The sequence below is a fragment of the Ascidia mentula genome, chromosome 4 (genome assembly GCF_947561715.1).
Source record: "Ascidia mentula chromosome 4, kaAscMent1.1, whole genome shotgun sequence".
Lineage (NCBI taxonomy): Eukaryota > Metazoa > Chordata > Ascidiacea > Phlebobranchia > Ascidiidae > Ascidia > Ascidia mentula.
Genome location: NC_138569.1, coordinates 15865041 through 15881991, shown reverse-complemented (window position 1 = coordinate 15881991; position 16951 = coordinate 15865041). Strand labels below are relative to the sequence as shown.

Here is a 16951-nt window from a genome sequence, read left to right as displayed (position 1 = left end):
TGTCGTCCAAATCATAACATTTTGACATATTGTGCTGCCTCGGTTGTCTTGGGTATAATACAATACGGTAGCTTTATTTGAATGTTTATTAAATCCAGCCCACATCACTGTCGCGATTTGCCATAAAACTTTCAGTAACGCCATGTCGAAAATATGTGGAAAAGGCTTGCGACGAAGTGTTGGTTTAAAGGTTGTCATGGGTCGTATAGTTTTCCTGAGAAGCAAACATTGTTCGTTGTTTATCAGTTCGCCCACGGAGCTCTACAGCGTTGCGCTTATGCCCGAATCCACAATGACCGGCCCTTATCTCGGGGTAATTTGTTGACTCGTCTTTCCTTTAAGTGGACAAGAGTTTTGTGCGGAACAAACCGTTTGCACTGTGACGTTTGGTGTGTTGGTTAATGGTTGTGAAACAGCCAAGCTGGTAAGTGAGTGATACAACGTGACAGACAGCACAACTTTCATTACCTTCGGCACATCACGATTTCTCATGCTGAATTACGGTTTGCAAATACCGCACAGATGCCTGGCAATGGGCTGCAAATACCAGCGCCGCCTGGATGCGAATTCACATTTGCACAGGTGTTACTAAAACCGCAAGGTGGCACTGCAACCTCAAAACCGCAGTGACAAGTGATGTTCAAGAGGCGCGCGAATAACCGAGGACGAGGCGTAAGCAGGCGTGTAGATTTCACCCAGTCACGGCGCTTTGCATTTCTACAACGCTTTGGGGTCGCGTGCTGCAGTCGCACACTTTTGGTTGTCTAACATCGTGAAGAAAAGGTCAACCTGGTTGAGATGCACTGTTTTAATCTATAGCAAAACATCGGCCTCGGTTTCTGCTGCTTTTCTGTCAGTGTTTTGTCGCATGATGAATGACTTATAAGGTTTACACAGGAGGGTACATTTTAGCTCCCAAGCACAGCCCAATGGTTGGAAACAGTCATGTAAATTTACCTTCGGTTTATAAATATCAACAACTACGTCGAACTAATGTAACAAATATTAAAAATATTTCCAGATAAGGACTTAATGCTGCATAGGCGAAAATCGCGTTATAACAAACATACATCGCTATCGGGATATAAGCTTTGGCGAAAATTGAGTGTGTGGGCGTTACGATATGCATCATTTTACATAAAGAACTTTGACTCATGGGGTCTAAAACGTGATTTCGTGTTTAGGTTATTTGCTAAAAGGGAATTCGCAATGAACGGTAAATCGGATAAATCGATACGAAGATGAAACAATTTAAGCAGCCGGGGTATATGGGTGAGGCATAAACCACGGTACCAAATTATTATCATTGCCAGACATGTTGGGTTCAATTTCTAGTTATGTTTAAACTACATTCGTTTGCATCCATAGTGAATCAGTTATGTCTCAAAAGTTTTGTTGAATTGTGGTGAGCAAATGCTTATATGCGAGGGAGTACAATGGTACAAACACTAGGCGCCAGTGCGGCCACATGAGACAAACAAATCACCGACGGAAAGTTTCCACCTATTAGATCTTACGCGTTGGTTTTCTGATTATTTGCGACCCGGTATTAAAGCTGTATATCAAAGGGGCACGCGCAGTCAGATGCTGCCCGCCAGACGTCAACGCATTGTTTGAGGAAAGCATTACTTGATGTCAAATGCAAGTACGGTCAATCGACGTCCTTAATTAAATTCGCGTGCACTTCTTTGCGAACCCAAAGAAGATGAACGACGAATCCTGTCACTCCGGCAAATGGCAATGAACCATGTGTGTTGTACGAGATTTAGAAAATGAGGCACGCGGTGGCGCTGCAGCGACGTTTTTGCGATGTGGCGTGTGTCGGGCGAATCGTAAACGTCTGAAAAACGCATCCTGAGATGTTTAGAATACAACAGAGATGAACGGAACGGACAGGTGTGTCTATAGCCGTTTCGGAACAGGCAACAGGGGTTCTCAGAATGATTACAACCGAGTTTGATCATGAAGTAAATTTTGAAATGGAATATATTGTCTGACTTGCATAGGAGTTGAATTGTTTGGGTAACAGAGTTGTATAACGTTGGCGGTTGTTCGTTCGTTGTGGCGAGAGTGGTGAAATCAGTTTACAACCTCCTTTTTATACCAAGAACTTTAATGGAGCTGAGTCAGAGGAGAAAAAATACCACTTGGACTTGAATATATATAAACTCGTGCTGTTTGCGAAGGCTGCCATTTAAATTAAATTAGGCCCAGGGTATATTATGACCCACGATTCCCTTGTGTATCAATGGCGAAGATTTCTGAATATCCGTGCAACTGTGGAATTTGTGCTACATTCAAGCTCGAACAAACGGAAAGCTGGGGATATTTCTCCAAATCCAGGTTATATCATATTGGTAAAGGCCCGGGCTCTTGGCAGCGGCGGTGAAAAAGGCAGACAAATTATGGTTGACTTATTACGGTTCTTACAACATCGAGTCTAGTGAAACGCTCCAGCCGCGAGCGGTGTGTTTTTTTACCGCTGCCTGCTGCAACCATTGTCGCATAGTGGGGTGTTTACAGTTCGCCGAGAAGCTTGATTTCGAACGAACCTGGATTTCAATACCCGCCCTTGTGATGTGGTGCCGCGGCGTGGATTAAAATTACCCTTAGTAAAATTACTCAAAAATTACGCCGGGTTTGCTTAGTTTTGTCTGTCTGGTAAGCGGTGGCGTCGAAATATCGCAAAAACTTTAATTGTTGAGTTGAGAAGGTCAGGTTCAGCAGTCCGTAAGTGTGGCATTTTGACCCACAGATTTTGCGCGCTGAGAGGCGTTGGGGCTTCGGAATGCGGAAATATGCCAGTCCGCGGGAACTTTTTAGTTTTTAGCCGCAAAACAGGTGCAAAATCCGTGCATATAGATTCGCCCCGAGCGCTCTGACCGCACATTGCTCAAGGGTGATTGTTTGTGGCTTGTAAGGTGCGATTAAGGCGCGGGCAATTATATCACTGACCGCACCAGATGTCGTGTGTTCCCTGCTACCAGCTATGTGATGTATGTAAACCGTACATACCCTGTACGTTAAAACGAAAGATTGGCCTCGGAAAACAAGAACGATCACGCCATGTTAATTCAAGCGAAAAGGTCAAATTTATGCCAGAGCGAGTCGAGGATGAGACACTCAATTGTTAACGTACATCTGGTAACAACAAGGCGTAGTAAAACAGTTTTAACTCTGCAGTGACGACACATACGCGTGTTGTGCCAGCCCAAGTGCGGTGGTGGCGTAAACCAATCGCGCCTTTATGAAACATACCGCAGGACCAAGTTTGCTATTTTGATGGAAATGTTCAAGCGCGGCGGTTGCAGGTGTGCTAGCAGTACAAATATTTACAGTCACGCCCGGTCGCCCATGTTGCATGCTGCGCCGCCAACACAGGCACATGATTTCGTCAAAGCGCACGACCCATTTGTCCACACCCGAAGGTCCAAAAAATTGTCAAGAGTGAACAACAGCGCGTGTTTTACGCTGTTGTGACAACTCTTTACCGGTGGAAAGTTTTTGCTTTGCGCGCGAGTTTGAGATTCAAGGCACAAAAGCGCAGCAATTGTGTCAGTTTTGCTTCGCGTCGTTTCCCTCTCCCTCCGCGATTTTTTCGACGATTTGCGACGCGCTTGAGAAGGAGAGATGGGTGGTGGCACAGGCGCCGTTCGGGTGCCCGGCTCCCGTGCGGCGCCGGCTAGTCGCACTGGGGCATACATCGAAGTCGCGAATAATCGGCGAAAACCGACACTCAGTCGTGTTGAGTCATTGTTTTGTGTTAGTTTTATCTTTGTAAATCGCCACCAAACGGGCGACGATTATGTAGGCACGTGAAATATGCACCGGTTTAGAAGGGAGGGCACGGCGGTAAAGGTGCAGGGACCAACATTTTTCAGCAGTTTTCCAAGGTTCTTGCGGCCAGTGCAAAACTACGCGAAATCGACAGACATCTCGCCGCGATAGGCATCGTTCCCCGTCAGATCGGCTTGCGTTTCCCCGTTGTGAGCGCTCGTGTTGCTTTGCAATAACACAAATATTTTCCTTCGTGAGTTCAAATTGTCGAAAATTCCAATTATCCCTCTTCTGGCAAAAGCCGAAAGTATACGCGTGCCACCAACAAGGCCGTACGCCGATGTATACTTGATAGATACCAAATTACACGCTTGAGTGGCGACTAAAACCGCCCACGAGTTTGGCGAAGTGAGAAGGCCATTTGTAAACGCACTCAATCGGGCAGATTTGGTTTCGAGAAAGTACTGGTTATAAATGCGAGGTATTGGCTTGGATTGGAGTCACCGTCCCGACTACTTCGAGTCAGTTCGTAATTGAAGACACAAGTTAATTCAGTGACAAAAGCATACACTGTTGCATGTGTGTTATTTTTCTTCTAAATAGTAATGGCATTAACTCCAAAAGGGTTCTGTAACTATTTTTTATCGCAAAAGCGCGTGTATATATGCGAAAAACAAATGCCATGTGCACCTGTTTACGGTTTCGCTCGCTCAAGTCGCACGTGGGCTGGCCTCAAACAAATTACAGGATGCAATAAGTGAGTTTTCAATTTCGAAACGAGGCGGTCTAGGAGACGGACAGGTGACCGCGCGTAATAACAGGTCTTGTACGACGAAACCGACCACTAAAGAACTCCAACTATTTTTGTTGCAGATTTTCTGGCATAGCGACGCAAAACGTTGTTAACTGTAGCGCTGAATTTTGTTGACCGGCGTTAAAAGGCGACGCTAACAATTACTGGATTACTGGAGGCCAACACCAGCAAGCGGCAACCAAAAGTATCTCTCGGAAAATAAGAAGAGAAAGGGCTCTCGGTCAACTGACGGCCAACAGGTGAGGATTTTTGAGCAGGATGTTAATTATTACGACCTTGCGGCACGCAATCGACGGCGTGGTTAATATAACCTGTGCACTGGAGTAATTGAAGATGTGCGCGGTCTCGCTTGGTATCGGGTCCTGGTCAAGGTTTCAATCCTGGCCGACCGGTTTAATTGCAGGTGATTTGTGGCAAGACGCGATAAAACCCAGCAATTGCGCTCGCGCGACATCTCGACTTTTGAAAGTCTATCACGCGAGGCCCAGGTGGCAATTGAACATCACAGAACCAGCTTTGGGAGCTCGGTCAATTAAAACACATTTAGTCTGACCGAGTTCAAAACGAAAAATAGCGGTTTCTCGTTGCCTGCATGTCAAAGGGAAGGTTACGCTAAAGCCAACCAATCACAATCAAGCGCGAGGCGCATTCTGTGGTGTAACTGAATAGGGGTGTTAATATCACGGTTCGACATGGCCCGACCAGAAGTCAATTTGCGGTTCAACCTTTTGCAAAATCCGCTTTAAGGCCACGGCCAGCGAACCTCGTTTCGAAAGACGCATTGCAACGACTATTTTAGCTTGTTCCATCCGACTTCCGGCGTAACACATCGCAGACACTGTCCGTCGCCATTGAAAGCAAAGAAACGACAACTCGGAAGTTGCGGCTTCGAGGTCCTTAATCCCCAAAAGGCGGTACAGTCACGGCGCACGCGGACATCTCTGCAGAAAGAATGATCTTCTTACAGTTCGCCCTCTCTTTGTTGCATATAGACGGTGTTTGCCTTAGTGTTTTGTAACCCGTGCGTAATTAGCGAAACAAGGCGTCTAACTTTCGAGGCGGCGGCGTTTTGTGACATTTTATTGTGCCGAGGTAGCCAGCGCGGAGCCGGCGGCCATTTATCTCGATATAGTGTAACCGCCCCCCTCCCCGTTTAGTCAGGTTCCGATTGGGAAAATTGTTACAGCACGATCGCGCCGGAATTCCAAAAACGCTTCTCACGAAACTTTCGAATGTTGCTCGGCAAATATTCAGGGCTGTCGAATCCAACCGCAGGGATGTATATTCGAAGAACGGTCTGTGGCTCTTTAGAGTAAGGAGAGGCAAGTTTAACCCATTGTGTTTTTATAGCAGATTTTTGTCGAGACCGAACTGAGTGTAAATCGATTCTTTACATAGAGTTATAAGATGCAATGGGCACATGACTAATTTGTTTTTAAAAATATGGGACATAACACTTCCCCGGAATGGCCCCTTGCCACCGCCGGGGCTGCCATGGGTAATAGGGGATTAAAGACGCCCGAGTTGGACTTACGCAAAGGTCAGTTTTCCACGGCGGCGCGTTGCTCCATGTACCGCACGAAAATTTCTAGCAATTATTGGATTTGAGGAACAGTATCCGACCAGGTCGCCTTTGAACCGCGAATAATCGCCCGACGGCATGATTGTTTTACATAGTTAGGGGAAAAATACTGTCTGTGCTCAAACGTGTACATTTCGACTGGCGTTTGCATACTCTACTTTGGCGCGAACATTTCCCTTCTATCTGCGCATCTGACCTCACCGGCAGTCAAGCCATGGAAAAGGTTACACAACGAGTATTTCTATGAATAGAATGCTGTTCTCTGTCGCGTTCCCGAAATACAGCAAATACGTTTCCGCAATTTGCGTCAGAGATGAGTTCCCAATTAAGCATACGGGCAGATATAATGTCAGATAAAATTAATCAATCGTGAACAACGCGGCTATTTTCCTCACTCAAAAACGTGCATTCATAGTTATAATGTAACTTCTGTTTTCTGATTGTTTGCGGGATAGTTCTTAACCAATTAAAAGGTCAGACGGTTGCCGGCTTGCGTACGATTTTATTTTTGAAGCTGAAGTTTGAATGTTGCCAAACCATTAACACTCCATGAAATCCCGTAGTTTGCGATAGCCACATTCTATTGGGCATTGGGACGAATTGCCCCTCGACATGTGGACAGAAGGCTAAACGGTTGAGGTGACCCCACAGGAGTAGCCATGCCTCTATTTGCGAAATAGGATACCTCTGTTATGCTCTACGCCCTTCCGCTTTGTCGCCGCAGCATGGAAGGATACAAACACACACCGATGGCATCGTAGCCACCTCGAACTAAGTGACATGCTTGGACCTCGGCTGCATGTTTACTCATGTAACAGCCACCTAACGACAGATAAACGTAGTAGACCGGCTGTGGCGCCATAGGTCGACCAATACGCTAATCCCTGTCTTTGCGCCGCGGTCCGCTAAAGAGGCAACCGCGCCAACACATGCAATGCTCGCCGTTTTGTCACCTTTCGGCACATTGTGCTTTGCGTAAACAGTACGCACGTAGTATGAAAATAGAATAAGTGACTGCATTGTTCTGAGCGGTTAGGTTAAGCCCAGTGTAGATATATACTTTTGACTTCGCACCACATAGATGCTTTTGAAGTTTGCGATGACGGTTAAAGCGCGTAAAGCCATTACACAATTGACACCAGGAACCAGGTGTTCCTTGTAGAATTGAAATACATGGAATTTCGAAATGACAGTGTGCGAATGATAGGAAAGGAAACGTAACGTTGCTGATCAAAGCGAGCGCCTTGTTTTGATAAGTTTAACTTACAGTTGCCCAAACAAGTTTGTCCGCGCAAGTCCTACATGTGCTGATGCGCGGGAAATGTAAATAAATGTGACGTCAAATTGACTAAACCCCTGTCCCTGTGTAACCCAGTTTAGACACCCTTACTTCCGAATTCAATTGTTTCAGTGTGGTTTATACACATCTATCATATTGTTCAAAAATAATAGCATACTAATTGGCATACAAAAAGAAACCAATTGTCGCTTGAGCACGTGGGTTGCATACCAGGCGTCCCGTTTTATTCGCTGTGTAATAAATAGTACGTCCAGGCCAACGAAGTACCGCTAAGGTGTTCGCCGACCCCAAGTGGTCTTGCAGCCTTGCACGACCCAACTGACCGACTTTCGCTTCGAGTTTGAATTGTGTGTGTATGTTACGGTTAATGAAAATACACGCACACCCAACAGCGCGCCTCGGCACAGTTGAGCGAACACGAGGCCTTTCGCGCCTTGCTGAACGTCGAGTGGATCAGACGAATGGATAGAGACGTCGCACGAATTCAGTTCATCCACGTGGTTATGGTGTCAGCTTTGGCCGTTGCAATTATATGAGAGGTATTCATGCAACCACGGAAATATTCTGGGGGTCTTGCAATACCAATCATAGTTTTATAATTCCGGTCATGATTGGTGATAAATTTGCACCAGGGAGGTCCGCATGGTGGCCGTCGCATTGCGAAGAACGTAAAGTGTTTCTAAGGCAAAGGGTCGGCAAGCAAAGCAAACATAGTGGCGTCAGTGTGGCCTATGCAGCCCCGACGAGCGCTGTACCAGTCGCGCCACTGCAGCCAATGAGATTAATCTCCCCAGGCCCAATATATCGTGCCGTTGAAACGAAAAATCAGTGCAAGCGACCAGGCTTTGGTCTTTTTCTCTCCTTTTACATTTGGCTGATGTTTGTAATCGAACCCGAATCAGATGTAGACAAGGCGCAGATACGCATCTACCCAATTACTTGGCGACGTATGGAGCAATTTGAACCGTGTTATTACAGACATTTACGCGGTGCTGCTTGCAGCGCTCGGGTGATGTTATTTCGGCGACAAGGCCATTTCCAACTGCCAGCCAAGCGCCACACTGTTCCATGTGATTCAAGCATGTCAATGTGATTGCAAGCCGGCTCGCGCCGAAGTTGTCTTAACGTCACTGGCGCGCAAGCTAGCGGTTGTTTATTATGACACAAATCGACGAGCTGACCAAAGCGAGCGAGCGCGGCACTTCTTTGAAAGACAAAATTGCGGTCTTGCCCGGCAGTGGTGCCCTGGCAGACGAGGCATAAACGAATAAATCGTTAGCGACCAAAATTACCAGCACGATTAATCATAGTGGTGCCAAAACTCGTTTTGATCCCGACGTTGTGTGTACACCAGTTCGGTAAAGCCTGACTCAAGATCAAAGCTCGTATTTGCTCGATATGTTGGCTGACGTCCATCCTTGGACGGGGCATTTATCATTGACCTGTTGCTGGCCGCCATATTTTGTGTTCTGGCGACTTGCATGCGTTAATCCTGTTTTGCCCGGGGTGAAAGGCATGTAATGCGCACGCGTAAACGTAAACGCGCTAGGTCCACCCGTCATTCATCATCGTCAAATCCGATGGACAACGATAATAAACGAACGTGACCCCGTGTTGGGGCGATCTACGCTGCGACGCACCTACTACAAAACGGTTTCTTGTCGGAAGGAATGATTCATTGGCTCGTCTCGGCCGACAAGAATCTGCAAAATTCCGGAAATTTGACGCCTATGTCATGGCTGTTGTTCCGGCTCTCATCAGACCCGCGAATAGCGCACGAGAGTACAAATTGACGGTGAAATCGCACGATCTCACGGCCTGATGTCGCAATTTGCCGCAGCTCACGGACATTTGAAAGTAGATCTAGATTCGATAGGGCGCTTAGAGAATTTGTAAATACTAACAATAAGGTGGCTGCCATTAACTTTACGCAAACGTCGCCATCTTGTGGCGATAGTTGCATGAGATTTTCGGAGTTGATTTCGCGTGGCGCTAGCTGCTGCAGATGAGATTTCAACGCTTTTCAATCACACACTAAACTGGGGCTTCTATTGCGCTGTTGTTTTAGAGCTGGATCGCAAGGCAGGCACAGTGAGTAACAGTTCATTAGTATCGCTCCAACGCTATTTGCGTGCTTTAGTGCTCTGGCCACGGCGCGGGACAGATTGAAGTGTTTTAGGGGGCTTACAACGTTGTGGCACTCCTGGAATCCGTCGCTTGCTTCTTTCTCTGGGGCACCCAAATGGCCAGAGGTCACTGGGGATGACGGACAGGACCTGTTTTACCCCATTGCTATTAGCGCAGTGAGTTGCAATGACCTTGCTGACATGGCCAAGGCGACTAGCTTAATCTGGCGTGCGGGTGTCAAAATTGCTCAACCTAATTGTCTGTTCTGAACGGGAAATCTCACCTCGTCTCCTAAAGACCTCTGTTACAACCAATTAGCGGTCGTGGATTGCCATACGGGTGGTTTTTGGTGGTTTCGGAAACAGCGCATGTAGGTTTGTTTTTAGCCGAGAAAGTAAAATTGTGGAGAACAATCAAAGGTTGCAATTACGCAATTTGCCCGCTCAGGCGTACAATCGGTGCAGTTATTAGGTGTGCGGCCATCTGCTCGTTTGTACACTTAGCCATTAACGCTTGGTCCATCTCCGGCACCTTTCAATCTTCGAACTGAGGAAGTTCTCTCTGTTTCGAGGAACCACACGACTGCGCCAATTAATGGTTTTACTATAAGACCATTGTGTTTCTGAGTGAATTGAAGAGTCGTACGCTTTGTAATCACATCGACAACGATGTCAAGCCACTTCGACGCGGTGTCATAATTATTGCCTGCAAGTGATACTTTCCAAGTAAAAACAAGTATTCGCGAAACGACATTATACGTTGTCCGCTGGGAACACCAGTGGGGAAATTGCTTCAACCGGCAATGCCACTCGGTCGCGGGCCAAATTTTGCGACGTTGAATCGTAGAAAGGAATATCGCAGAGGTGGCAGTAGTGCGAACAAATCTCTTCTTTCGTCCCAAGCGCTTATATAAGTTGACGTCCCGAAGGATCGCAGCGTAATGTGTCAGCAACGGCGTCGTAAACTGCCACAAACAAACAACCAACTAAAACAAACAGCAAAACTGGTCGGACAACACAATTACGTGATTATCTGCCGGGCGGCGCGGACAGAAATGGCGCTTGTACGACCCTTGACACAAGAAAACCCGGGCTTGCAATCGCGCAAGGAAGTGCGACTTGTGTTTAAAAGCTAATTATTGACCGTAACAGCTTACAGAGCGCTTTGGACACGGCGAAACGGTTGGATTAGAGCCCCGTTATTGCAAAATCACCGCATCGCCACGCAGCTTAGTAATAACCCTATGGGCGATTCCTGTCAAACCGCAAAGCATTAACGCTAAGTTAAAAAATAAAAAAAAAAAAATGTCTTCGTATACTTTTGCAACACAGTAAAAAAACACAATTAACAGATGTTGTATATATATGCTTCAAAGTTTATAAAAGTTGTGAAAATATAGCTGTACATATGCAGAAGAAAACGTTTTGAACTTTTGTGCTTTGAAATCAAACTTCAAAAAAACAAATCGATCACTTAAAAGATAAATTGACGATTTGATCCCCAAAACACGATCAATACTCTCGCAAATACATCCGAGAAAAATCATTAGTTCATTGTCGTGTGCTATTTGAAGTTGTCAGCAGTTTCGGGGCTTGGTTTCCAGAGAAAAGAATAGGACATATCTGTGGCTTAGGAAAAGTCGCCGACCGTGTTCGTGTGGCCATTGTGTACACACCCGGCGCGGGTCAACCGTCGAAGAGTTGGTTTTCTCCAAAAAAGCCGCCAAGCACACGATCTCCAAAACGGTCGGTCAATTTACAGCGACGAATCCGACACAAAATCAATGGGATTCGGTAAAAAGGATCCATTCACCGCCCACGAGTGCAATCAATCGTGCGAAGCTCTTCAAACAAGAGAAAGATGTCGCCGTGTTTGCGCAAATGAGCAAAAAATTTCTATACCTTGCGGATGAGCATGGGAATAGGTGTTGATTCAGCGGAAGTGCAACGATTGATTCGATACCAATCGCGACGGTATAACTTTGCGGTCTCTGTATAGTGGTAGACGCTGTGAGGCCGCCAGTCACTGGAATGCGAGAAATTTACAAATTTGCGCACCGATAAGTGTTTAACTACATACTAAACACGAGCTAAGTTATTGAATTATCCGCCTAGTGACCGCCACGTCTTTTTTTGTCACTTTTCTCTTCACAAGCGCCAGCACACGACTGGTGATTCGGGGAAGAGAGCGCGACGATTTTGTCGAGTGCGACGTCGCGATACGTGTATTATTTCGTGTTAGTTTGCATTCAGCGACGACGTCACTTATTGATATTATTATGTTTACAGATCAATAAAGAAGAATTGCAAGCACACGTATCCGAACTTAGGATGCAAGAAATTGTGCGGAGGTAGCCACAGAGAATATACGTCCTGCAGTCTTTGTGAAAAGCGTGGCAAAGACAGAAATAAGTAATGATGGTTGCCACACGAAGCCTTATCGTTACCCTCGCGCTTGTCCTGCATCTACTCATCGACGTAACATCGGGACTTTTATCTCAAATGGGCCGGGAAAACTTGCTCTCAAAAGCCGCTGAATACACCGGTGGGTCGCGGAAGGAAGAGGAGGCGTTAGTGAGCGAATATGAAGGCAGATTGTTGAACATGTTTGGCCTGACAAAGCGTCCCGAACCATCGTCGGAAGCTAAGGTACCCCGGATCATGCAACATCTGTACAAAGCTCATATGGGTGATACGTACACACCCCAGCGTGGAATCAGCGACACCTGGGAGTTGGGATTTGATTTACCGAGCGAAGAGGTGCTAAGTCGGGTCAACACAGCAAGAAGTTTCCTACATATAGGTGAGTGCTGAGTGTGGTTAACCAGTTGCTATGTTTTTTTGATTTGTTGGCGTAACGTTGTATATTTGTCTTGTCTTTCATATACCACAGCTCCGAATTCCACTTTATTTACACAAATATTTTTTTCATGCTTAGCTATATACCGTAACGCGTGTGCGTTTTACTCATGCCAAGAAAGAAGGGATTTTACATATCCATACCTTATGCAGTTTGTGTTGATACTAGTCAGACGCAAAACGGGTGTTTTCATTAACTTCGTTGGCGAAAATTCCAAAACCGAGCCTTACAATAGAGATCACAACTTTTTTTACGCATGGATGCCGGGCACTGCATAAAGTCACGCAATTTAGATCAACTGGATTAATAAAAAAAAGTCTCTCCAATCCCTGGTTTTAATCAAACGGTCAAAGTTTATTTCTCGTCGGGTCGAACACGCATCCGAAATATCCCGCTGTAAACCGATCAGAAGAAAGGATGCACACGATTACTTGGGGAAAAGTCATATGCCTTTATTTAAATTTAATGCAAACTGGAAAGTCGAGCTGAATTTTACTGAATGTAATTTGCCGCCAGAAAACAATGAACGCTTTTACCAGACAAATAACTTTGGACTAAATTAACGTTCTTTTCTTCACACCCGTCGCCAAAGGCATATATGCGATATATACAGTGCTGCAACCTAAGCACAATACATGGCTAGCCGCATATTAAATTAATGACATGCGTTAGACAACGCCTCAAACTGGCCACAGACAATCATGAAGCGTTTTAACTCATGGTCAACAGACTTGAAGCAACATCACTAGAAGAGGAGTAAAAATCAAATCTTCATACAGTCACGTTTTAACTTTTTCTCCAAACCTCTATTTTTCACCGTGCTCATGTGCTTTCAAATTATCGTAGGACGAGACAACAATAACAAACAAGATGTATAGCCCCTGACGTCTCTTCTCCAGCCCCCGGTTTTAACCTTGGCCATTGTTTCCGTGCGGTGGTAACGGGTTGCGGTAACATGGGGCCAGCGCCCATCAATGGGGCAGCAGTCGGCACGTCGCCGTCCTGTCTTTAAACTTAATATTGCCCACGTGGCGCCCGAGGTTTAAAGAAAAGTACCGCGTATGGTGCGATATAAACCGTTGCACTGACCCGCGGGAAATGCGATTGCGAGTTTTCATAATTACACGCTGCTATGTTACTATACGTGCTTAACCGTCAATTTTTGCACTTACAGTTAAGGACGAATACATTCCCGGAATAGCTGACAACCACATTCGGCTAAGGTTCGACCTATCGCGTCTTCCCAGGACGGAGCAAGTTCACACGGCCGAGTTGCTGTTGCACCGGGAGGCAATTGCTCAACACTTGCCGATGGAGGGCGATCACGCGCATCGTATTAATGTATACGAGATTGTCAAAGCGCCACGCACGCGCAACGCTACAAAGCAAGGCACGCCTGTGTCGACAGCCATTACGCGGTTGCTTGACACGCGGCTTGTTGACAGCAGGAATACCACCTGGGAGCGGTTCGATGTAAGCTTGCCCACCCTCAAGTGGGCTCGCAACACTCACGACGCGAACCACGGACTGTTGGTCGAGGTCGTGCGCGATGACGACGGCCAGCCGCCTCAGGGCGACAACCAACGCCATGTTCGATTGAAACGCGACCTGCAAACGGACGTCAGCGACGATGAATGGCACCATAGGCGCCCGCTCCTCCTGACCTACACCAACGATGGCAAGACGACCACGTTGTCGAGGCGAAAGCGAACTCCGAAGAAGAGGCCGAAATCGCGAAACAAAAAACGCAAGCGGCGGTGCCAGAAATATGGTCTTTACGTGGACTTTTCAGTAGTCGGTTGGCAAAACTGGATTTTAGCTCCACACGGCTACGAAGCCTATTACTGCGAGGGAAAGTGCATCTATCCGCTTTCAGCGCACCAGAACACAACCAACCACGCGATCGTACAAACATTGATGGGTTCCGTACGGTCGGGTGTGCCAAAGGCATGTTGCGTACCGACCGAACTAGACTCTATTTCGATGCTCTACTTGAACGAGTACGAACTGGTCGTGCTAAAAACCTACCAAGATATGGTGGTAAGGGCATGTGGGTGCCGGTAGGGCCCAAAGGCGCACCGTGCTGTAATTCAAGCAGCACTTTACAATGTTGCAAAGAGAAGGGGCAAACCAGAGCCAGCAACTGGAGGAGATGTTACGCTGCAGTGAACGCAGGAGCATGAGGCGATCTTTATGTGAAAACAGACTTTCGTAAAAACTTCAGTTCCAAGAAGTGTGCGTTTCCCAATGCTTCATCCCGATCTGCGAAACGCTTGTGCCGCTTGCGTGTTTTTTTGAGTGTGTTTCTTGCCAAACGACAGGGTATCGCGTGCTTCGCATGGCTGTTATGTTTTCTACACTACCTCCCGTTAGCAAGGGTACGGTTCGAAACATAGATCAACGAATCATATGCTTTACAATACTTGCCCTTAAATACGAAAATCTACGTTCGCCTCTTTGGCATTCTACAAGTTCCCAGCATTCAGCTAAAGCCTGTTTTGACCGTCGGCAAAAAACTGCGACGACAATAATTGCATTCCATGTACCTATTGCGCGCTCAGCCAGTGCACTGAAGCGTTGCGGGGTCCCAGTGCTTACTGGATGCGATTGTGATACGCAAATCTATCCCTATATTTATTGCATTTGTTTTGACCACAATTGTACCTGTGTCCTGAACGACCATCACAAGTGTGGCTTTTTGTTTGCATCAGGCCGCGACCACAGATCAAGCACACTATACGAAACAGTTTCTCGCCGCGAATGCGATGTATAAATGCGTCACTTTCTTTGACAAATCATTTCGGTCCCGGAGGAGCAACATGGGCACGCTCCACCGCACTTGGCAGATCCCTGGTACCTTGGCCGTGCCCAACTTTCGCCGAAAACTTGCCTCACGCGTTGGGTCGACATTAAGAAACAGTATCAGTCACTACGACCATTACGTGGCTGCACGCCGCTGCGAATCTGAAAGACCCCACTAAATAAATATTTTGCGTTCTCCCAATGTTTCGGCAAATCACGTACCCCCCTTTCTCTTGCTTAGCACTAGGCCTGGCTTCTGGGGACGCAGACTCACCCATATGACACATACCCATCAACCATCCATATTAAAAAAGTCCAATCTAAAAATAGCACGGAAATCGGGGCGCTGTCAGCCGAACGGCGCTGTTTGCCGGTTGTTATGATTCCGCGTATGCCATAATTATACGTTACAGCGCTCGACCCCGTATTGCAAAAATGTGACAAACAAGCCCCCCATACTTCAACATTTTTTTTGCTGTCGCCTGTATTTGTACTTTGGCACCACGAAGGTCGTGTTTCGTCTTTTGCGTTGTGTTTCGTCTTTTGCGTATCGAACTTACAGCTTCTAATTGTGTTTCTTGGCGATTTTTCTTTGTTTTATTCCTTATTTAAATATTTGTACAGAAACAAATAAAACTTTTAAAGTTTTCACGATCTGTGGCGTCCGTGCTTAATATTTTTGCCTGAACAGCCTCTGAAGGATAGAAGGACAATAAATTGGAGAAAACGCGCAATACATAAACGCAGACCACGATGAAGTCACAAAACAAGCAACAACGCAAATATGAAACCAACAATTGGCTCAATTCATTGCACTTCATGAAGTACAATTACAGTCAAAACGACGTTTTCCGACTCTAACTCGGTTTACAAGTGGAAATGTTAATCTCAAGTGCCGGCCACATAAAACAAAATGGCTATCGGATTTAATTTAGCTCTACCGCAAAATCGTGCAAAGGCAAAGCGCGTTTGCTCGGGCTTCGCGGTTAGGTGTAAAAGGCGTGACACGACAGTTGTGATTATAACAGAACACCGTGCTCGCGAAAATAGAGTTCACAGGTGCTAGGCGGGCTGAGAAGTCCGGCCAACCTCTCGCTTCCTGGTAGAAAAAAATCCGCAGAAAGCCAACAATTTGCCTGGTAATCCGCTCGTGAACAGTTAACGCCTTTCGATAATGGCCCGGTTGCGGAAGCAAAGTTTTAACATTGTGCCAATTAGGACCCCCAATCTCAGGAATAAGAAGGTCAGAAACAATATGTTTTCATTCGAGTCCCTGCTGCGCAGGCCGTACACCCTATTCCTTTAATGCGCGGTTAATTTATGTTTGCTGCTAATGTCGGGAAGAAAACCGTGCGATTTTATCACATATCATATCGCGTCGGGCCATCAGCTTGGCCACAGCTGTTAATGAGCGGATAAAATCGGCAATTTTGCATCCCCAAAAAATACGTGTAAAACTTGGGACGGCAGGATGACCTCATGGGCGATAATTTTATTGGACTGTTGAAGTTCAACAATGCTTGACGTTAGCATTGGGTTTGCGTGCCAACTTCGAGACCTCATCTGAATACTGTGTCACGTCAAAATGCTGCAACATTTACAGTGCAGAAAGTTCAACAAACTTAATCACGATCTCATATCCTATATGTGCTTGGATATTTTACCGTTTCGTGCAGCTGACATAGCGCAA

General features: G+C 46.3%; 1 protein-coding gene across 1 annotated transcript; it reads left to right on the top strand.

The window, feature by feature from the left end:
• The first annotated feature begins 4654 nt into the window (after positions 1-4654).
• LOC145897523 (bone morphogenetic protein 2-like) lies at positions 4655-15910 on the top strand. The gene is made up of 3 exons (XM_082985849.1): positions 4655-4830; positions 11889-12402; positions 13634-15910. Exons 2-3 carry the CDS (start codon positions 12015-12017, stop codon positions 14521-14523), a joined length of 1278 nt encoding a protein of 425 aa, XP_082841975.1. The 5' UTR covers positions 4655-4830; positions 11889-12014; the 3' UTR covers positions 14524-15910.
• The last annotated feature ends 1041 nt before the right edge of the window (positions 15911-16951 follow it).